The 23,935-nt window shown below is 45.0% G+C and overlaps 1 protein-coding gene across 1 annotated transcript in view; it reads right to left on the bottom strand.

The window, feature by feature from the left end:
* Positions 1-23,935, bottom strand: part of LOC147709687 (uncharacterized) — a 280,392-nt gene that overhangs the window by 208,713 nt on the left and 47,744 nt on the right. Inside the window, exons 10-11 of the mRNA XM_086926072.1 lie at positions 7,477-7,623; positions 1,570-1,710 (exon numbers count right to left, since the gene is read on the bottom strand). Coding sequence (XP_086782198.1) covers positions 1,570-1,710; positions 7,477-7,623 — 288 coding nt within the window. The remainder of the gene's footprint in view (positions 1-1,569; positions 1,711-7,476; positions 7,624-23,935) is intronic.

The following is a 23,935-nucleotide window of genomic DNA, read 5'->3' as shown; positions in this document are numbered from 1 at the left end:
GTAAAAGGACTCATTCCTTACTCTTTACAAATGTCAACACTATCTTCATCCACAGGGCGACAGGGCTATCTTCATATCCACAGCATCACTCATCTATGTGTACATTGCAAGGCTGCTTACTATTATGAAAGATGAATTTCAATAGATTAGCAGAGGAGGTACTTCTGCTGACGCTGAGGGTCCATTCATGCTGGGGGATTACCATGCAGCGGTCTGACATCTCGTGAGGGGGTCCGTCACTCTTTCCCATCAGGTAATGGGGTTGGAATGGTCCCTTGGTGGGATTTTTGGCTCTACACTCTTCACCTACATACACTCTAGGTACACTTAGAGTACAGTTTGCATCTTAGGAGTATGATAGATTGCTGCCTTGTTTATATGTCTGTACCGCAAACTACTGTGTCCCTCTTGGCCTCTTTTCTGGAGTAGAATAGATAGAATAAAAAAGCAGAGAGAACCTTCCCCCACTGCTCTGCCAAAGCATCACAATAGTGTGCCAGTTTTACCACTGCTACAGAATTCGGGCCTCCTTCAGGTTCTGTAGCCCAAAGTGCAGGAAATCCCAAATAAGTAGTTTCTGTCCAAATCAGTATTATGACTGAGGTGTGGGAGAACCACCCCTCTATGTGAGGAGTTGAAACCACAGATACATATGTAGATCTGCATTGTAACTTCTCAATCCCAACTTAATGTCTTGTATTTGCTTTCTCTATTGCTTTAATTACCACTTATTTTTTTCTATTTCTCGCTTGGCTGTGTGAACTATTCCTTCCGTTATCTGCCCACCTCATCTGCTCCTCTTAATCTGTTATTTCTTCTACTTTATCTAGCTTCGCTACAGCTATTTTGTTTAAACTGTGTTTATTCTGTGCTATACTTACAACTGACCCTTTGGACCTTAGAAGTGAGGTTGATCACAGTTGACTATGTACTATCAAAGCTGCATAGTGTCTCTTTGGGTTTTGAAAGTTTCTTGGCCCAAACTGAGCAGCAACCAGGACATACCTCTTTTACTTGTCTCATGCTCCTAAGGTTCTCCCTAGCCAAATGCTGGAAAATCTCTGCTCTTTTCCAATGCTTGTCTAGCTCTTGATGTTTATACTCTACAACAATGTCTTTAAATCAAAGACCCGCCCATTTTAACAGGCAGGGCCAGTACTGCGAAACCTTGTTTCTATAGCATCCTGGTGTGCCAGCAGATGGCACTTATAGAGCCTTGTTTTAAGCTCTGCAGCCACGTAAAGGGCGAAGTAATTGGTAAAATGGGCTCTACACTTACAAAGGCAAATGCCACAGGTAGCCCTTAAAGACATGATACAGGAACCATACTATAACGAGAGGGATGGGGGTGAATGTGGAGAAGGGACATGATATTGAAAACACACTAGAAAGCACATTTTACAATTTAATATTTTACCATAAATGATCACTCTCTATTGCCTATTGCTTTTGACTATGGTGCCATCACTCCGGGTAATGGGGGAAAATAAGGGTGCTGTCACTCACAAGCCTCGTTTAAAAAATGTTTAGATCCTTGAATGTTTCCCTGTGAATGGCTATTAGTAATACCTTTAGCCGGATCCTTGCACTTAAGTCCACAGCTGAAGTAGCAGCATCTCTGATTTCCCTTGCAGTCGATGTCATTCTTGCACTGATCCGGTTCAGCTTTTTTGCACACAGCTGTGCATTTTGGGCATACACCAGGTTTCACTGTAACAGAGGAAGTAACAAGATTCAACAACCTTTTCTTACAGTGGCAAAAGAGACGTAATGGAAACCCCTGTCACGCTCACCCCAAGCACACCAAAAGTGCTTATGTATTAGCCACATTTACACCACAACCATAATTACGCCATTTGTTTACTTACACCTTCAAAGATATAGCTTTTACCCCGTTGCACTACCCATCTTTATTTGTCACTGTGGCCTTGGAAAAATACTATATACTCCAAGTAATTATATATGAGCCCCAGCCAAATTTCATATCCTGCTAGACTGAACATTGCAGTTCAATAGGGGGTATCTTCTAATACTCAGCAGAAGTAGTCAGCAGTTCAGCTTTAGAAGATGTGTCAATTTTCCACAACTAAAGTATAACATGGACAGCACCTTAACATTTCTATCTAAGAAGAAAATAAAAGCTCCTTTTCTAGGCTACAGAGTAAGGCTTGCAGTGATGATTTATCAATGTTGGAGTTGATGTACTACACTGGCCCTTTAGGAATCAGCGTAGTTCCTTTCAATCATTAGCAGCAATTTCAAAATGTGTCAAACCCTGGGATGGATGATGTTTTATTGCCTTCAACTGACTGATAGTGAAAAATGCTTATATTAAGAAGTTTTACGCATGTGCAGAGCTGTAAAGTATCAATAATGCAGATGAAACAGGTAGACTCTATTTTCAACCAGGTGGTAATATATCATGCATTACATGATAAAGGACTAACATTAAAGAAGGGCCTATTTGTTATGCCTAGTATTTGTACAAATAAACTGCAATATTAGCCAATAGTTCTCCTACTAGGCTCTTATTAGATAACTGTAGGGTAACATCTGGAGTGTAGTACCTTGCTGAGCTGCCCGATGTGTCTCTAATAAAACAATATCCTAAACCAGTGGTTCCCAAATTCTTTCGACCCGCAGCTCCTTTGACCTATTGGCTATTGCCTATGTTTCTGACCAAATCTGATACATTTCCGACTGACCGATTACAATGCAGGGAAACCATTTTGGAAACAATTTCGAAAACCATTTCGTCCGATTCGGTTCTGATCGACATTCGGGCAGCCGAGTAGCAATGAGCCAAATCATACAGCTCTATGGACACGGTAACCGACGAGTGATTACGATAGCCGATTCTGACCGCCATTCCAAATCGGTTTGCCTGACACAAAATAGCTGTTGGAATCTGACTTTGGGGGCCTGCAGCAGGCTCCCCTTAACCTGCAGGCCTCCGGTTGGGGCCTGTGGGAGTACCCATAGGTGCCGTCTTTGCAACCAGGCACAGTATTGCAGACACTTTGAGGTGCCAGCCATAGGGTTCAAGGTTTTCCACCACCACCACTTTTTTTCAATGGGAGCCTGTGTTCTTGTTCGGGAATACAGGCTCCCAATGAAGTCAATGCAAGTCCGACCAAACGAAGTTGGGAAGTATCGCCATCGGTCTGTCAGACTCACAGAACCCGATTCGGTCTGAAACCATTCCGAAATTGATTCGTCCGGAAGACTTTTTGACCAACATTGTAAATGGCCCCATATTGTGCCTAATAGACAGGACAACTGTACTTTCCTGATAACCTACATTGGTGTAAAATACATTTAGAAAAAAACTAAACTATTAACAAGTCTAACCAAATAAGTCAGGCACCTTACGCTTACTTTGGGAGTGTTTGAACATGGGGATTCAGTTAAATATGGAGGGCATTTTCATCAACATGCTATCAATTAAGCACTACTTTTACAGATTTGGGCATGTCACTAACAAATCATCAACATCATGCGTTTACGTCTAATTCGTTTAACTGAAGCCAACAGACCTTTGGTGCGCCGCTCACCTGGCTAGGATTGACGGCTCCCCAGGGAGCCACAGCACACAATTTGGGAACCACTGTCATAAACGCTTCTTGCTACACAACGTAATTTGTGGCTGTAGTTTTAAGGGAAGTAGATCATGACCCATCAACCAAGAATGTGGAGTGAGAACTGGTCAGAGATTTGAGAAATATAATAAGGAGAACAACCACCATTCAGATCATGACTTAAGTTGCAAAAGCTATACATACAGGTGTAAAATAGGGCACCGGGTTGAGCTATGCAATATCTTGCACTTAATTTAGTTATGGATATTAGTAAAAAGGAACACATTTTCTAAAAGAAGTATTCATTAGTAAAAAGGAACACTTTTTCTAAAAAAAATAATCATTCTCATAGGGTCTTCTCACACCCCTCCTTCAGTCGCAGATTGCTAAAAACGACACCACTTTGCTGAACTTTCAAGGAAGAGTCAACAGAGGTGCACACAATTGTAATTGTAATTGTAATTGTAATTGGGTATTTATAGAGCGCGCGGCTACTCCATAGAGAGTCCCGGCGCTAAAAGACCCAAAGTAACAGGCAGAGAGGACATACTGTCTCAGCCACTAATTACTAAACAGCCAAGTCTTCAACTTGCTCCTGAACTCCCCTAAACTGCTTGTCTGTCTGAGAGCCATAGGGAGATCATTCCAGAGCCGAGGGGCTAATACTTGAAACGAGCGTCCACCTCTCCGTGAATGAAGGAATTTAGGGATGGTCATCAGATACTGCCCCGCTGACCTCAGTTCACGTTTAGGGACATAGTGCTGTATCCTCTTTCTAATATAATGGGCTCCAGAGTTATGGAAGGCCTTAAAAGCCAGAGTCAGGTCCTTGAACTACACCTGCTTCCTCATTGGAAGCCAGTGGAGGGACTTCAGATGGGAGGACTTTTGTTCCCTGGGTTTTGTCGTTAAAATAGCTCTAGCCGCCGAATTTTGTATCACCTGTAGGCGACTCATGAGATATTCCGGAAGGCCCAGATACAGCACGTTGGCACAGTCCAACCTAGAAGTAATAAGGGCTTGAACTACTGTCTTTCTGAGAGAAACAGGGATCAGGGGAAGAAACGTTCTCCGCATTTTTAAAAGACCAAAACATGTCCCCGCCTCGGTTTGTATTTGGGTATTCAAAGACATGTCAGCATCCATCTTTACCCCTAGGTTCTTCACGGTGATAACAGAACACTTAGGGGGGGACATGTCTTGCGGCCACCACATGCGCCACTCAATGCTCAGGTCCGAGCCGAAAAAGATAATTTCCGATTTTTACACTTCGGTTGGCTCCTCCGTAGCCAGCTAAAAACCTCTGTTAGACAGCTATTTATCTAATTTCCTCTGAACACGCAATTCTTTTCACAAGTAAATAGAAGTTGCGTGTCGTCTGTATAATACACTATTTTAGCTCCATGTTGTCCAGCCAAAAACGCAAGCGGGTCATATAATTATTAAACAACACGGGGCTCAACACCAAACCCTGGGAAACCCCCACCTTCATGGAATTCGTTTGGGCTGATTAAGGGGGTGACCATACTGTTTCCTGGCGACCACTTAAGAAAGAGCTAAACCATTTTAACACCGTGCCACCAATCCCACAGTCCCGGAGTCTTTCCAGGAGTTGGTCGTGGGGCACGGTGTCGAAGGCCGCTGAAATATCCAATAGTACCAGAACCGCTTTTCCTCCACCATCCAGAGTAGATTTAATCGTTTCTGACACTTCTAATAAAGCAGTTTCCGTGCAAAAATTCGATCTAAAACCAGACTGACTGGGATGAAGTATATTCCCCTCAATAAACTCTGAGGTCACAGTATTAACGTATTTCTCCAAAACCTTGGAAAAAATGGCAATAATGAAATTGGCCGATAGTTGCAAGTCATCAAAGGGTCAGCTGTAGATTTTTTTCAACAATAGACAAATTTTGGCTTGCTTTCAACTCTCTGGCATTTCCCCCTGTGCAAGTGAAGTGTTCAACACACGGTTGACTGATGGATTAATAACTTCCGCTATTGATACCAGTACACGTGCTGGACATGGGTCTGACGGGGAGCCAGATTTTGAGGCTCTCGTTATCTCCAGGGATTTCTCTAATGTGATAGGAGGAAATTGCACCAAAGACACTCCCAGTGCAGTTTTTCCCCCATTAAGGGTCATTCTGTTAGGTCTCACTTCCAAGGGCAAAACTTTAAAGGAGTCCTGAATGACTTTGATCTTCTCGTAAAAATACTGCGCAAGACTGTCTGTCAAGTCACTAGTCGGAGTGAAAGAGTTTGTCATAGCCATAGGGGAAATGAAGTCGTTGACAACCTTAAAAAGTTCTCTTATTCATACCATCTAAAAACAGTTTTAGATTGAATGATCAACTTTTTGTCATCTCCCCTAGCCAGTCAATCAATCAAGCAATCAAAAAGTTTGAAAACAAGTATGGAAACTACGCAAATTGTCAAATGCAGACACATCTGTGGTGCAGTCCAGGAAGGCGAAATATTACATATTGTGATATTGGTGAGCATGAGATACAGGAAGATGGGTGTGAATAGATTTCAAAATGGGAGAGAAAGGATGGTGGAGGACTAACCAACAGCATAAACTGAATATAATCCAACATTCTGTAGAGAGGTGTAAAACATTAGCCCAGGATTTCAGGATTTAGAGAGCTACTGTTGATGTTTTGTGTTATAAAATGATAAAATATTAAGGAGAGGTTTGGGAGGCATATTCTTCATGGTTGGAGGTCATTGAGATATTACTGACTCTATGAAGAGGAACCCTAAAGTTACTCCTGGATTCTGGCCTCTATGAGGGGCAGAAGTCAGCTGAACAGGCCTTTCCCAACTATAAAAGTTAGATAATGGTACTCCCACTACAGCCAACATAGGACTGGCCAGGACATACTTTTCTCAAATGCACTCTCAATAGAAGGTCAAATGCAACTTTGAGCATTCTACTTCAAACTAAACACTCATTTCACATTTGTCACAAGACAAATCAGAACTTTACATTTTAGCAAATTTTTTTGCAATTTCTGCAGATTCTTGTAATCACTACTCCATGGTCAGTATCATAATCACATATGTAACCTACGCATTGTGGGATAGGCAGACACGGCACACACTTCTTATTCTGCCATGTATTTCATATTATGCAAATACCCAGTATTTAGGTATGCACTGATGTCCTACTCAAGGTTCAGCAGCAACCATCATGACCGTCCACCTATGTAGGTGAAGGTTGAGCACCTCAGAGAAGGAGTCAGACAAAAGAACTGAAATCCACATTTTTCAGCAAGCATCTTGCAGCCCAGGTGCTATGATATGTGACAAAAGATAACAAGCAAATTGTTTTAAAGAAGCACCCAATGTCATACTTGTTACACATTCTGTGTTGTAGCGTGAGGAGAGCACCTCACGCTACATGCACAAAGCCCTTCAATATACCTTGATCTCACTCCCAGCTCAGCCACAACCTGGGCAGACACATTGCATCTCGCTTGTGCATGTAAACAGATATGCACATGTGCAAATATGTTTATACAAGATTTTGCACAAGTAAATGTAGACCCCTTTCTTGCACACTCTTTATAGAACAACTGTGTGTATGATAAAAATTGAGTATATAATTAGGAAACTCTGGGATCATGAGTTTCAGATTTAGGTGCTTCACAGTACATTCAGGGAAGCTGGAAGAATGTTCCACACTCAGGTTAATTAATAAGACAGTAACCGAATGCGAAAGATACCTGTCATTAGCTTAGATAGCTGTTGTTAACTTTCAAATGCAGGTTTTAAATTTCAGTTATGTACCTTGTCCTGCCCCCTATCTACAAGCCGAGCTCAGCTTAAAAACAGCAACACACGCTAAGATTTGACAACAACATAAAATGTCACACCCTCCTGACACAGATACCTGTCTCTGGAGTCTTGCACTTTAATCCACAGTTGAAGTAGCAGCACTTCTGATCCCCTTTGCAGTCACAATCATTCTTGCACTGAGGGTTTTCTTCTTTGATGCACTTTATGCTGTTTTTAGGGCACGTTCCTGGCTTTGGTAAAACTGAAAGAAATTTGAATTTGTTACTTTGCGTATTTTCTTTAACCAAACCGTGAAAACAAATGGCAACCCGGATATTGGTATGCTATTTGACTGTGTTTGTAAGGCGGTAGTTGTTTATGAGTGATTGTAGATTCCAGTTTGATCGTGTTTCTTTAGCATTCCTTGTGTCTCTTACATTACAAGCTGTCCTGGAAAACAGCAACATGGGGAAGGTGCAATACACAACAAGGATCTCCACCATGGTGTTGCTTTAATTAAGGCCATGCCAGTAAGCACCCAGGGCTCTTTTATCATGGTGACGCAGTTAAGTATTTTCTCTCTGTAGTTTTTATTTTAAAACTCCACCCAGAAGATAGACGAAAAATGATTTAAAGTTATTTTCCACTCACTTTCAAAAATCTAATTCAAAGGTGAATGTAGATTTGTGATACCTACAGTGGAAAATAAATTTTAAAATGTGAACCAGCTGTTGCCTGAAAGAAAACTAGTTCAGAACCAGTTTGCCTCGCGTTCCTATTCAGATGCCAAATATACATTCATGGCTAGAAGTTAATAACCATATGTCAGGGGACAACTACACAATATTATTGTATCACAATTTGTGCCAGGCCTGTGCTTCAAAATGCCCCATTTGGCCCCATTATAATCATGTTCTCATTGGCAGAACCACTTTAGGCTCTCCAAAATGACTTTGAGCTCTCTTGCTTTCCATGACTAACCGCTAACCACAAATATTGTATCTCATTCCATTAACTAAATTCTCCTTCCTAGGTTAACAAGGCCAGCACATCTAGCTATCGTGAAGAGATACAGCTACAATATATATTTTTTTAAAGAATATGGCTAATGTCATATAACAGTCGGGCATTTTCCTACTGCAGGAATCAAACCTTGATTATTAAGGATACTGCAGACATTTTTCAGTTATTCACTCTATCAGGAAGGAAAACTATTTTAGCTTAAATCTAACATTCCAAGTCACTTCTGTCAACACGTGTCTACGGCAAACAATGGAAAATCTAGGTAAATGTGGTAGGGCAGCAACCTGGATGTGGCAGTTGCTTGGTTTTACTTATTGGCATTTGTAGATTTGACAAGATGGAGACAGTACTTGCTTACATTATCTTTAATCATTCACTGTTTTGCAGTCAGAGTGAGTCATTATCATCTGAACATGGTAGTTTAATTATTAACAACTCGCAGCCCGCCCCGACGTTGTCCGGGACAGAACTGTGTACAAAGGGTTTTAAGGGGGCAGCACCGCTGCAGGAGACGCGCAGCAGAGCGGCCAGCCCCGGGGAAGGAGCAGACTGAAGGGGCGGAGGAGGTAGCGTGGTTGAGAGCGAGGGGGAGCGGCACATACCTGGGGCTGGTGCTGCTCTGGGCTTCTTCGGCAGGAGCAGCAGAGCCGGGAAAGCAGCAGAGTGAAGGGGCCGAGGAGGTAGCGCGGCTGAGAGCCGGGGGGAGCGGCGCGTACCTGGGGCTGGTGCTGCTCTGGGCTTCTTCGGCGGGAGCAGCAGAGCCAGGGAAGGAGCGGAGTGAAGGGGCCGGGGAGGTAGCGCGGCTGAGAGCCGGGGTGAGCGGCATGTACCTGGGGCTGGTGCTGCTCTGGGCTTTTTCGGCACTTACCTGGTGCTGGTGCTGCTCTGGGCTTCCATGTCCCCCAAGGTGATGGAGGTGTCAGGGGCCCCTGTGGCTGTAGCGCACATTGCGCTCCGGTTTACTTCACCAAAAAGTCAGACCCCGTCACTGTTATGTGATGTCAGCACGCCTACTGAAGTCAACGTCGTTAACGCACACTCCCACTTCAGACATGGCGCTACTTCCAAGGGACTACTTTGGCAAAGAACGTACTTTGCCCTTGCAACGTATATTTTTTGATGCTATATAGCCTATGTCCATATGCTTACCCTGACATTTCCAATGCTGTATTGGGTGTTTTGATTGGCGCTGTGGTTCCTGAGTTTACCCACCTCAAAGGTTCACAGTTCTCTCTTTATAATAGTAGTATAGATATGTGAGAAGAAACTCTTCCAATTGGTAAGTTATTGTCACTAAGTCATTCCACTGCTATATTGAGTCTTTGTTAGATCACAGTACTTTGCGGTTGACTTTCAGTATATTTTTATTTCCATAAGAACTAGATGAGAGTTGTCCAGGTTATAATGAAAGAGTACATGGCTCAGAAGGTATCATAAGAATATTATTGTCTCTTAATTGACGGAACACAAGGGACTTGTTGTAGAGTTAAGAGGTAAAAGAAAATAGTGCTATATTTCTATGATGAGGACAATTTGGCATGGCAATTCTCCACGGGAGAGGAATCCTGTAACAGAAATATACCACTGGACAGGCATGATTTGCATGAATGGCATATCAGCATTGGTTTCTGTGATTGCTGTGCCAGGAGCCCCTTCTCTTCTGGGTCACGGCACACAAACAAGAGGAGGGGTTCCCACAAGTGCACTAGAGATAGAGCAGTTGGTAGGTACTGTTACACTACTCAGTATTACTATATGTGGGTTGTGATTTTTTTTAATCATAGGTGTGTTATTGCTTCAGCGCACCCCTGTAAATTGAGGCTACTTTGGAAATATCACATAGCACACTTTGCATGGGGTATATTTCCTGGCCTGGAGTCCCTGTAGGCCGAAGGCATCTGAGAGGTCTAGATGGAGGAGGGCTACAATTTGCCTCAGTCAAGGAGTGGTTGCTTCTGAAGCCTGATATGGAGAGATCCAGGATGTGGATCATTTCGATGAGCTAGAAGAGTTGGGCGTTGATAGCCTTCTCAAGGACTTTGGCTGGGAAGGGGAGCAGAACCATGAGCCTGTCTGGTCAGAGGAGGGTTTCTTCAGCAGGGGGCTGAGATCTGGGTGTTTCCAGTCTTCAGGGAAGGTGGCGGACTTGATGGAGAAGTTGAAGGAGCTACAGAGTCCTGGGGTGATGGAGCTGCTGGTTATGTTGAAGATGTAGTGTGGGCAGGGATCCAAGGGGGCTCCAGAGTGAATGCTTAGGGTGTCTTCAGAGGTGAGGGTGGTCCAGCTGGGCAGGTCCTTCCGGGGTCTTGAGCCATTAGGTTGGTGGTTGCGGGTGGGTGGCTCTTGGGTAGGGCTGGGCGGAGTGTGCAGAGTTTTACTACACTGAATTCCGCAGAGTTGCCAACAAACTATGTGATTCCACAGAGTGAGCTCTGCAAGTGGGCAGAGTGAGCCAACTCCAGCCCAGTCCTGTTCCGATTGATTTCTTGGGGCCAATGCATATGAGGCAGGCAGGGGGATTTACTTTTATTTATCTTCACTGCAGCAAAGCAGAACAAAGGCGCAAGGGAAGGAGGCCACCTGCAGCTCAGTGATACCTCCTATTACTATTATAGTAGTGCAGTGATGCCAACAACGTACAACAACGTAACTGCCATTCATTGCTACAGTATTTGCTGGTAATCTGTGCCACTCTGTTTGGTGCTCAGGTGCACTAGCTGTGTTTAAAAAAATTGCCCCACATCTGAATTTGCACATCTTACAGGAGAAAGGGGGCATGTGTTTTATTGCCCCCCACTCCACCTTGAGCAACAATGGCCTCATCGTACCCACATTTCCCAGCTGTCCTGGCTGCCCTCTTACCTGCAAGTGCCCCTGGAGTCTGTCAAAGTGCTACTGTTCCAGCAGCATCAGCTTCTTCTTTATTCCCCTGAACTATGGGTGACCATCAGAGGGCAGAAGGAATGCAAGCAGTTCTGACTTTTCATTCATGGCAGACTGCGTGGGTCACGGTGCAGGTGCACCTGCGCGATCCCAGAATACTCCCGTTAGGAATTCTGGGATTGCCAAGGCAGCATCACTTTCATATTCACAAACCCCCTATAGCAATCAGGGAAATGTAGTCATCCCATGTCTGCTTCTTCATTTAACCACAGTTAAGGTCTCAAGGTGCAGGAAAAACCAGTATGCTGTGGTTTGCTGAGTTTTGGCAAACTCTGCGTTACAAATGGAGTGCGGAGTAGCAAAAACTCTGCAAACTCGGCCTGCGAGGGTTGCCAGGCTAACTTTGGTTTTCTTGATCTTGTGGTGGAAGAAGGTAGCAAGGCTGTCGCAGAGGTCTTGAGAGGGGGAAAGTCTGCTGTCTCTGTGCTGGGTTTGGCAAATTCTTTGACCATGGTGACAATTTATTTGCTGTTGTGAGCATTGGCATTGATGCATTCCTATATGGCTGTTTTCTTTGTTGTTCTGATGAGGTGGTGGTGGTGTGCATTGATGGCAGTTTTTAATGCAGCATGGTATTCCAAGATTGTACTGCTCCACCATCTTTTCGCAAGCCTTTTGCAGGTGCCCCTGGGCTCTTGAGGCCAGGGGAGAACCAGCATGCATTCTCGGAGGGTCGCTTGCCTGATGGATTCCTGAGGAGAGCCAGTGTGCTGCTGCAGGTGGAGATCCAAAGATGAAGGTTGCCTTCTAAGGCGTTGGCATGCATGGATGTCGATGGTGGGGTTTTGCTAAGGGAGGTAGTGACCTGGTCTTTGTTGAACTTGTTCCAACTTCTGTGAGGATAGTGGTGGACATAATGGTGTACGGGTGGCTTGGTGAAGAAGAAGTGGACACAGTAGTGGTTGGTCCAATGTAGTTTGGAGATGTGGCTGGCTGAGATTTTGTTAATTGTGGAGAAGATGGGGTCGAGCATGTGTCCTGCTGAGTGGGTTGGAGAGGTGACCAATTGTTTGAGTCCAATGGTGGCGAGGTTCGCCAGTAGGGATGCGGTGTTGTGGTCGTGGAGGATGTCCAGGTGGAAACTGAGGTAGCCAAGGAGATTGTAGCCCACTGACACAACAGCGTGGTGTGCAATGAAGTCGGCTATGGCTGTGCTGAAGGGTGGGTTGCAGGAGGGGTTGCCACTGAGGTAGGCGTTCGGGTTGGTCTGGATCTGAAAGTGGAGAAATGGCGGATGAGTGATTGTTGGAGTTGCAAGTGAGGCGCAGGGGGTTTTTGTGTATGATTGCAATGCCACCTCCTGGCAAGTTGGCATGGTTCTTGGGGATGATTTGGTAGCCTTCAGTGATGGCGGTTGCAATGTTCAGGGCTGAGGTGGGGTTCATCCATGTTTCCATGAGTAAGGTGACAAAAGGGAGTTTGGAGTCAAGCAGGTCCCAGATCTCCACAGCATGCCTTTTGAGGAAGTGTATATGAAGTAGGATGCAGCTGAGGTGGTCAGGTCCTGCTTTTGAGGGTTGTGCGGTTGGTTGGTCTGGTGTGTGTAGGGAAGAAAAGACACAGTTGCTACAGGTGAAAGGTTGCTACATTGCAGCGGTGGGGTCTGTGGCAGGGCTGTTGCTAGGTTTTTTGCCGCCCTAGGCGAGAACTGAAAAATGCTGCCCCCTCACTTTTACTACCATCACTCTCTCCCCCTGTCATCCAGCCTAGAGAGGCACGCCCTCTACTGTCAAATCCTTCTATGTCACTCTCATTTACTATCAGGAAACACAATCACAACAGTCAGTCCTGCAAATGACCTCAACGAAAGGCACAGGCCAGACCGTTATGGTAGCCATACACTCACAGAGCTATGTGCACGGACGCCCAATAGAGCCTTGCGTTTAAATACCACCAAGGCGTCAAGTGCAACTCGTTTTCAAAACCTGGTACAAATTAACCTTCCGCCAAGCACGCATGTAGACATGCAATGCCCACATGCGAAATACAATAATATTTTTGCCTACTGCCAGCAATCCCCCCAATCAAAAGCAAAAAACATTTATTGCCCTATTAAAGTGCCTACCAATTGACACTTCTAGGAGGAGTTGCGTTGGGGGTCTCTACGAAAAGAAAAAAAAACATTTGGTGATGTAGAGCGACTTTATAAGGAAATCCCTCTTCTTTCAACAGTTTTCTTCTCTGTGCAGCGCTTTTTGCAACAGCCCCTCGCTGCCGATAATTAGTAATATAACCCAACTCAGTAGTGTTAATTTTGTTGGCTGAGGAAAGACTGGGTTAACTTCACAAAAAATTGCAGAATTTTATCTACATATTATCGGGAGCTTTTGGGGAACTGCAAAATTAGGAGGAATTCTGCAAAACCGGCACTTGGTGCTATATTGTGTGCTAAAAATCAGTGCAAATAACAAATTCCGCAAACAGCGTCTTCTCACATTCTGGTCATTCGCATTGTTCCCATGCATGCACTTGTGCAAAATAAATGTTTGCGAATTTGGTAGAAGGACGAACAGTGTTAGTACAGTAATTACTATCGTAACATGGTCTTATGCGATCCCTCATAAAGGCACTCTAGCTTGCTTTCATTCTTCCAACTATACCCGTAACTACAGACACATTGCACTCATTCAACTCATTCACCCATTAATTGATTCACACATAAAAAATGCTTGTGTGCTCAATCCTACCAGAGCCTCGTCCCTTAGGGGTCCTTTAGCCTTCCGTGCAGTGGGTGCTCCTGAACTATTGCAGGTGTAGGTGACCTTTGACCCTTGGTAGGTGACTTTGAACAGATTGTCGAAGAGCTTCTTTTTATGTCTTCTAGACATCGGCCCAGGACGTGGCCTCGGCCATGATGCAGCCGCACTCTGCCAGCTTCTGTCTTTGCCTCACTCCTCATTGAGGGGTCATCACTTGTGACTGCTGCATGTTGGAGAGTGTGGTGTGTTATCTTTCAGTTGCGTGTTCCTGCTCTGCTCCCTCGAGGATGTCCTCCTGTGACACCCTTGTGTGGCCTCGTCATCCGATATATATAGTCGCACCTACTGGTTATATGTCTTCAGAGGCTGTTTATGAATTTATGGTGATGAGAAAAGCCTCTTGCGCTGTGCTCTTTGTCATCTAACTCAATGCTCCCCAAAAGCAGCACGGGCCCCCTACCAAGTATTTTTTTTGCAGTTTTATTTAGGGCGAACTCCACCCGAAGGCATCAGAGCACTTTACATGAGCACCAGTTGTGTTACAGACAGACACATTCATTTTGAGGCTCAGGGAGATTAAGTGATTTGCCCAGAATCACATGGTGTTGTGCATCCCTTCTGAGACTCGAACCCGGTTCCCCAGCGTTAAAATCGTCCGCTCTTTTCGTTTAGCCACATCCTCTCCAGGTCACCAGTGAAATGAATGTCTGATGGTGAAATGTGGGACCCTCATCACTGTTCGGGGCCCTCAATGCTATGTCATGCCACCTTGAGCCTATGACTGGATGTTTAGACTCTGGTGGGAGAAAGCACCCCTTGGGACAGTGTAAAGTATTAGGATGGGAGGTGAGCAGGGCAGGATCCTGGGGGCCTTTGGTGTGTTAGTTTATTTTACTGTAGCCCTTTCTTGGGAGAGCTTATCCGCCCCCCCCCCCCAAGTGGAGGATTGTTTTTTGAGTGCCATGAGACCCCACCAGGTCAGTGTGGGCACACGTGACCACCTGGACAGCTCTTAGGTCAGGCGCACAACACCCTTAGGGCTCACAGGGCTTCGGCACCCCTCCCTCAACATCAACAAATCAACAACCAGCTCTCTGTGGGCACTTGGTTGGATGCAGAATCGTGTGTTTAGAAACATTAAAAATGCGTCTTGTGTTTCCTTGCAAGAGGCAGCGGCCGATATCCAGAGACAATAGATTGATAATAACTCTTTTCGATATTAAACATCAGTACATCTTGTTGCTGCGGCTGTTATCGCTTCCTTTTTCCATCTTCACTCACAAGCCCCAAAGATAGCCTTACTCCCCATATACACACACATGTCCCCATAACATGCGCACACGCCATTCCATCTCTCCCCCTGTGCAGTCCAATTCTGAAATCCTGAAGCTAGATGATCGGGGGTCTGCGTCACTCATTCCAAACAAGAGTGCATTCTCGCCTCGAGCCACAAAGCCTTCATTTCAGCAGCCACCTACAGTCTGACAGCCAAGTCCAGGCCATCTTAAACTAGATGAGTGCCAGTCAGAGCGTGCGGGGAACACTGCTCAAACTCCGACACCTCTGTACTCCAAGAAGTCAGCAAAGGGACGGCAGGCCAGGCACGAGGCACCCGAACCGGCTTCCACTCCTAAAACTGTCACTGACCCTTATAATTAACTTTCATACGCGAACAAATCCGCAGCACGCTTTTGCAATCACTCAGGGGCATATTATCAAGGGGGTTTATCTCTGCTTTTTTGGCTTTAAATGCCAAGAAAGCGGAGATAAAATTATCTCCCTATTACCTAGCTGCCGCTAACACCAGTTAGCTACAGCTAGTAGGAGATAGCGACCATCTTGGGCCCCACTTTGCATGTCAGTGATATTTATCACTAATGAGATGCAAAGTGGGCGTGCCAAGATGTTAGCGACTGAAAACAGTCTCTAACATCGCTATCTCCTATTACCAACTTTTGGAGATATTCGCGCTAAGCGGGAATATCTCCAAAAGCTAACACCTGCCCTGAGCAGTTCTTAGCCATGTTATCCAATGGGAGGTGGATAACATGGCTAAGAGCATTAGCTTGGTAATGCATGAATATCGCTGACTTTTCAGCGATATTCATGCTTTGCGGCGATTTTTACCGCATTTGCGTTAAACCTTGGTAATAGCAAGGTTTATCTGCGATAAAAATCGCCGATGTGCGGCGATAATTTTTGTCTCTAAACAAGTTAGAGACAAAAATTATCGCTAGTTGTTGGTAATATGCCCCTCACTTCGGCGTTGAGAATTACGATGAATAGTTCAAGCAGACCATAGCGGCTCGAATAGCCGTCACTTGCCCTGAAGAATCCTAGAGGGCGAGGCTCTTCCTGTGTGATGATCTGGTGGAAGGCGGGCGGCACTAACGTGATTTTCGCACGTGTAATGTACTCAGTAGCAGCTCTCATTTCGTAGGTTAAAATGAAAAAAAATGTTCCCCCTTTTGCCGCCCTAGTGCTTTTGCCGACCTAGGCAGCCGCCTAGTCTTGCCTAATGGTAGAAACGGCCCTGGTCTGTGGGCACCTGGGTCCATGGATGGGGCAGGCAGGCTTACCTTTGGCGTGTCACCGGAGCAGCCAAGCAGTGATCACCATTAAGTATTGTTCAGGAGGCTAAAGGGCTGGTCAGCTGGGAGGTGGGAAATGGTGCATGAAGGGGGTGGGGCCTTAGGGAAAGAGCAGTGGCAAGGGCAAGAAGGGGAGAGGGAATGAGAGAAAACCAGAGTAAAAGTAAAGAGCTGAATTGAAACAGGACATCGAAAAGCAGCTGGAAAAAAGACAGAAAAAGACAATAAAAATATAAAGAGAAGAAACAACAGAAAACAGAAACAAGAGATCACAACAGGGCCACCAGGGATGAGGGTGTAATAAAAGAGGCTCTTTTGTGATTTGGCACCCTATGATGACCCTCAACTACCACCATTTTAACTGACTATAGTGGGGTATATTACCTTAGTCTGGATATATGAGACGGTCCTCCATATGCCTGATTCTCTTCTGTTTTGTAATCTTGCTGTCTTTTAGTGAGAGCTGTCACAGAGTAGAACAGTAGATTTATATTATAAGTGCTTACTATTGGCAGTGACATAGCCTCATATCACCTTGCCTTCTGGCTTTGCTGATGAGTTTTGACTATTGGCTTTGACATGGTTTCATGTCATCTTCTTTTCTGACTTGCACTATTGGCTTTGACATTGCTTCATGTCATCTTGCTTTCTGACTGTGCCTTGCTTTCGAGCGCACAGAATTATGAGTTCTTACTTTTGGCTTTGACATGGCCTTATGTCTGACTTTGCCTTGCTCCTGCCTACACAACAGTGCTTGCGATTCATATTCAAGGTTTTTCTGCTCCTCACTTGTTTTTTGTACCTCACTGACCAGAGTGAACTGGATATTATTGGTGGAATGTACAACTCTGTCTCAGAGTCAAAATACAGAGGCTTGTTTTTTTCCAATGAGAAAGGGGCAGGGTTTTCTAGAAGCTTCGCCTCACGTCAAATGATTATATTTAAGCTGGGAGCCGACAAGGGCCAGGTGAACAGAAGTATTGCTGTGGAGATGGCGGAATTTGGGTCCTGATTGAAACTCCTACATGGGCTGTTTGACAGGCTTCCTGCAGCAGAAGAGGGGGCAAAGATGATGCATATTCAATTGGTAAGGTGTTCCTAAACACTCTTTCTTTTGTATATATTTTCTACTCTTTGCTATCTGTATATACTGCATTCTATTTCAATTGTTCATTTAATCATTCATTTGACATTTTGGGAATCTGCATTTACTGATATATTTGGCTTATCTTTTTGAACCTTGCATTAATCAACAATTTTCTTTGAGTCTGCCATGACTGACATAAAGACAAAAAGCTCTCCAGACAACTACAATGGTTGATGAAAGATAAAACATGAAGAGAGAACATAGATAAAGATAATTAGTCTTGCAAATCCAATAATGATAATATTAGCCTGGCAACATAGGGAAGCTTCCTTCAGACCGAGACATTTATACTATCAGATATTTAGGGAGCAAATCATGTCAAATCTGATCGGCCTCCTATCCACTCCCTTGTTTTTGATATTGAGAGGGTGCTGGACATTATCCCTCCATCTCTTAATGGGGGCACAAATACTGAACCCTAACTCCCTCATCTTCCTACCTCTCCTTGTATGTAGGGAGGATTCCAGATCATGTATCCCTAGGAGGCAAGCAAGCAACATTTGATCTGTCGCAGCTGAAGCAAGATGGCGGCCTCTTAGGAGGCCGACAGCAGCACTAGCTATCCATGGCTGTATAGATTAGGTAAACCCTGTACGAGTACAGGAAAAATCGCGTACCGACTTAGAGCCCCCCCGATGGTAACTACAGTCCTAACATGTTGGGTTGTCCCTTTACCGGGTATAAACTCGGGCTGAGTGGGGGTTACCAATTGCTCAATAATTTTTGCCAATCTTTTTGCCAGAATTTTAGAGTACGGAAATACCCTGTACGCAGGAACCACCGCCAAACTTCAGAAAAAACTCCAACGCATCCAAAACGCCTCAGCCAGACTCATATTAGACATTCCCCGCAAAGATCACATATCCGGACACCTGAAAGACCTTCACTGGCTCCCCGTAAACAAGAGAATAACGTTCCGTCTCCTCACCCACGCACACAAAGCCCTCTACGAACTTGGACCCGAATGCCTCAACACACGCCTATCCTTTTACACCACCACCAGCCAGCTGCGATCATCCAATCAATCCCTCGCCACTGTTCCACGCATCTACAAAACCACCATGGGAGGAAGATCCTTCTCCTACCTAGCGGCCAAAACATGGAATTCCCTTCCCACCCACCTCCGCCTTACACAAAACCACCTATCCTTCAGAAAACAACTAAAAACCTGGATATTCGATAAGTAACATTTCCCCCCCCCCTCCCCCTCCCCCCTTCCTCAAGCGCCTTGAGACCCTCTGGGTATGTAGTGCGCTATATAAATATTTACTTGACTTGACTTGACTTGAGAGTATATTTTTACATCTGAGTTCATCAGTGTTATGGGTCTATAGGATCCTGGTGCTTCTGGTGGTTTACCTTTTTTAAAATAACGATAATAATCGCTCCGCCCCAGGATTCCGTAATAGATTCCCCTAGTTGTGCTTGCAACAATGTATAAAACATATCTTCAAGTAGCACATCCCTAAATATTTGGTAAAATTCGATCGGTATTTGGTCCGGTCCTGCTGCTTTCCCTGCTGGTAAACTTCCAAGGGCAGCCTTTAGTTCTTCCAGCTGAAAAGGACCCTCCATTATCTCCCTATCTTCTTCAGGCAATATCGGTGGTAAAATATTCATAAAGTAGTTTTCAATATTTACCGGGCTTGCTATATCCTCCGGGGTGTATAAATCTGAATAAAACCTTCTAAAGACTTCCCTTATTAAATTAGGATCTATAACCAAATTCCCCTGTCCATCCCTTATCTCTTTTATTGCCGCTGCAGCTGTTCTCTGGCAAGTTCTTATTGCTAATGCTTGCCCTATTCTCTCACTATATTCGTATGTTCTTTCCTTTTTCGGTAAATAATTATCTGCTGCTTTCCTGGCCAATCCTTCAACAGCATCGGCTTTCAATGCTATAATTTTAAATAAATGTTCTTCTAGGGGTAGCTTCCGTACAATTGCCCTACTCAAATTATCTTCCTCTCTTAATAACTCTTTTTCTATCTGTTCTCTCTTATCCCTTTCCCTCTTCTGCCTTGCTAGAGAAAAACTCATAGTTTCTCCCCTTACTCCAGCCTTAAAAGTGTCCCAGATCACCCCTGGGGATGCTGTCCCTCTGTTGATATCCCAGAAGTATTGTATCCATGGAATCATATGCTCCCTATATGCAGCATCTTTTAACAAAGCTCTCTCGAAAGACCATTGCGAGGGTGTTCTTTGTGTTTGAGTGATTTTAAACGTGCAAATCAACGGGCTATGGTCCGAGATAACCCATGGGAGTTTTTCTATATGTAAGCCAGGAAGTAAGGTAGTAGAAATTAAGAAGTAATCTAGTCTAACCATTAATTTGTGCGGTGCTGAGTAGAGAGTACTCCCATCCAAATATGGGTGTATCTTAACCATGGATCAACCAAGGCATTATGAGAAACCATAGCAGCTAATGCATTATACACCTTCTTCTTCCTTCCCCGATATGACCCCCCAGGCTGTGTGAATGAACTCTCTGGGTTGTGTATATTAAAGTCCCCACAGAACACTATATGCTCAGGCCACTGAGCTAACTCGATATCAAAGAATTGAAACACATCTGGGTCATCTTCTGTGGATCCATAGACTGAGGCAATAGTTATTGTCTGACCCCTAAATTTTATTTCCAAAATCACCCATCTAACCCATTTATCTTCCTTCTTTCTTCCAATAATCACGTCCCTACCTTTTCCCAAAATTGCTACCCCTCTAGTCCTGGTACCCTGTTTAGTACCTGCTAGAACAGAGAACCCTAATTGCTCCAAAAGATAAACCTTACTCCCTTCTATATGGGTCTCTTGCAGACAAATTAAATCCAAACGCAGGGTTTTTAGATATGCCGCCACTTTCATCCTCTTATTCATGTCGTTGAGACCACATACATTAATTGTTGCTATCCTGCATGCCATTGCAAAAATTGTTGGAGAATGTAGCTAATTAGAGCAATAATTTTTAAGATCATCAACCAGTATATAGGCATACCGTATATTCTAGATAAATGACAATGTGTTAAATTATATATTGAAAAAAAAAAAATTAGTGCTGCTTTTCCCTCCCCCCTCCCCTGAGCCCAACCCCCCCTCCTTGACTCTCCCCTCTCCCCCCCTCCTCTTACAGGCAAATAGGTCAAAGGACCTATGTGTGCCCGCATTAGGTTGCGCTAGTCGCATCCCTCTCACGCTTTAACTTTATATGTATGCTATGCTGTCCATTTACCCTTTTAGCCTTCTACCTGAATTCTACTAGTAATGTTTAGTGTGAACACCCATGCCACTCCTATTTAACCTTCCTTCTGCTTTTTTATCTCTTCCAAGAATAACTGTGCTTTAATTTCGGAAGAGAACATCCAGGGTTTCCCCCTCACGGCCACCTTAAGCCTGGCAGGGAATAAGAGATATGCCTCCGTAACTAGGGCCCGGAAAGGAGAGATCATCTGCCTTAACTTCCATCTCCTCTCTATGGTGACATGACAAAAGTCAGGCCTGGCAAAGAAGGTTACACCTTCAAATGACCTCCTATTATCTGGCCATGCCTTGCTGATAATCTCTTCTCTGAGCAGAACGTTTCCTACATTTACTAAGATAGCCCTTGGATGGTTCCCCTGTCCATCACTCCCTGCACCCCCCCATGCCACGGGCTTTCTTCATTATGAATGGGAACCAATGTGCTCTCTGTATCTTCCTATCCCACTGCCACTGAGACTCTGGGAAAGCCCCCTTCAATAGGTTATTCATGAATTGCCTGACGTCCTGTCCTTCTGACCCTTCTGCCACACCCAGTAGCCTGACATTATTCCTCCTCTGCCTGTTTTCAAAATCCTCCATTTTCCAGCACGTATCCACCGCCAGTTTCTCCTGCTCTGATTTATATGTTTGCCAGCTTCCAACGTCGTCCTCCAGTCTTCCAGTGCGCTCCTCCACCTCTGTTACTCTGTCAACTATCCCATCATATAGCTTATTGACTTTCCTCAAAGTGTTCTGAATTTTCGTTGTGGCCTGTCTTGCTCTTTGACTTTCTGCCCTGGCCTCCCATTGCATCTGTTCGAGGGTGCTGAATAAAATTTCAAAAGGATCTCGCTTGGGGGTGGAGGTCCACCTGTGGCTCACTCAGCACCCAATGTTGCGCTAGCATTATCATCCTCCTGATATACCTGCGATGTCGCAGAATAGTCCCATAGCAGTCGCTTCTCCGTGTGTTCTGGAAATCCAAATGTCTGACTCCTTGACTTCACGCAAATTTTCTTCATCGTAGATTCTTTTCCTGAAGTGCTGGAATCTCACCCAGTTATACCCTCACCTTCCTCCTCTGAGCTAGCGTCAGTAGATAATGCTGATTCCGAATCCTCGTTTCCTGAGTAAAATTCTGCTTCCACAGAGGCGCAGTCTCCTCCACTCATAGTTTGCCTGCTTGTACTTGCTTCAAGATTATCTTTATCAGCTAGACTGGCCCTGCTACCCCAAGTACCGTCCCACTGCCTTGAGGCATTAATTTCTTCCTCAACAACCAGTAAGGCCCCGAGCATGTCAGCTGTCGTATCTCCCCTTGATGTGTCTATCTTTAGGGGCCTCCCGGGACCCTCTTTTCTTCCCTCTTTCGCCCCGTTCAGTACCTCACCTCGCTCGTGTGCTGCACCAGCTGCTAGAGCCTCCGGGGTGGTGTTTCGAACAATGTTCCATGCCGGAGCCGGTCGTTGCTTAGCAACCAGCCTCTTAGCTTTTCCAGTGTCTATTGCGTCCTCGAGGACGCTACAGGGAGTCAGGGCCGCTGGCTCGTTTGTTTCCTTTGGAGGAACGGGCTGCTCGGGGATTTTCGCCGCAAGTACCTCTACCAGGGTAGGTTGTCTCAAAGCTGCATCCCGATTCCTACTATTACTCTCCCCTTTCGCAGGGTTAGTCCTGGTTAGATTATGCTCCTCCGCTGATTGCCCACTCAAACTTTTTGCCACTGTGCTTGACTTCCCCCGCATCTCCCCTTTTTTTCCACCTTTCTCGATCGTACGAGGGGGAGTGTCTTCCTTATCGCTCCAGTGCTCTTCCCAGCAGGGGTATCCAATTTAGCATTTCCAGTCGGTCTTATTTTTACTGCTATGGGATCTGGCGCCTTCTTACTTTTCTCGCTCCCCTTCTCCTGGTTTGCGGTCCAAGGGGGTATCTTCGGCGCCATATTCCGCCTGTCAAATATTTTCTCAGCTCTGCCCTTAACCCAGGTCCAGGCCAGTCCAATCCGATATATTTGTTTTTTGAGGTACTTATATTCAGAGGTCGGACTGAACCACCAGCGCTCCAACTCCATTAAGGGTAGATTCTAGGCAGCACAACGTCCTTCTCATTCATCATAGCGTTTGAGCGAGAGAGGGGTTGAATGCGACCTCTCAGCACAACGCTGCAGCGGCCATCTTGCCCCCACGTGTTTCGCCCTTCTAATGCACACAGACCGACCCAACAGCATTCCTCTGGAAGTTTATAAATGTACCCAGAGAGTGATCGCCCCTATTATACTGAATTTATTTAATGGTATAGTACATAACGGTAAGATCCCAGAATCTTGGAAGGAAACTAATATAGTAGTGTTTCATAACAAAAGGGAAACCAAAGGATAACCCAGCATCTTATTGTCCAATATCCCTCATTAATGCAGATACTAAAGTATATTCAAAGGTGCTTGCAAAGAGGCTGGTAAGGGCCATTGGCGATTTGGTCTCCCCGTGGCAGCATGGGTTTATCCCAGGGTACGGAACGACTGAACATATAAGGCAGACCATCACACTTTTTGATGTACAGGTGGCCACTGGGGAATGACTGGCTATGAATCTTCTCGACACAGAAAAAGCCTTTGATCAGGTAAAGTGGACATTTTGTGGGGGATATTGGAACAAAAGGGGTTTGGCCAAAGAATATCTAAGGCCATTAGGGCAATGTACTCGGAGCCAAAGGCCAGAATACAACTAATGGGGGGCAGCTCAGATAATATCTCTATTTCTAGAGGGATAAGGCAGGGCTGTCCCTGCTCACCAATACTGTTCGCCCTATATATAGATATGCTGATAGAGAGACTATTGAGGTGTCAAGACATCAAGCCTATTGTCACCAGTGGCTTTGAGACCAAGTTGTTGGCCTACGCAGATGACCTGGCTATACTAACTCCTAATCCAGTCAGAGC

Source organism: Lissotriton vulgaris, chromosome 6 (genome assembly GCF_964263255.1).
Source record: "Lissotriton vulgaris chromosome 6, aLisVul1.2, whole genome shotgun sequence".
Taxonomy (NCBI): domain Eukaryota; kingdom Metazoa; phylum Chordata; class Amphibia; order Caudata; family Salamandridae; genus Lissotriton; species Lissotriton vulgaris.
This window is presented reverse-complemented; position numbering and strand designations above follow the sequence as displayed.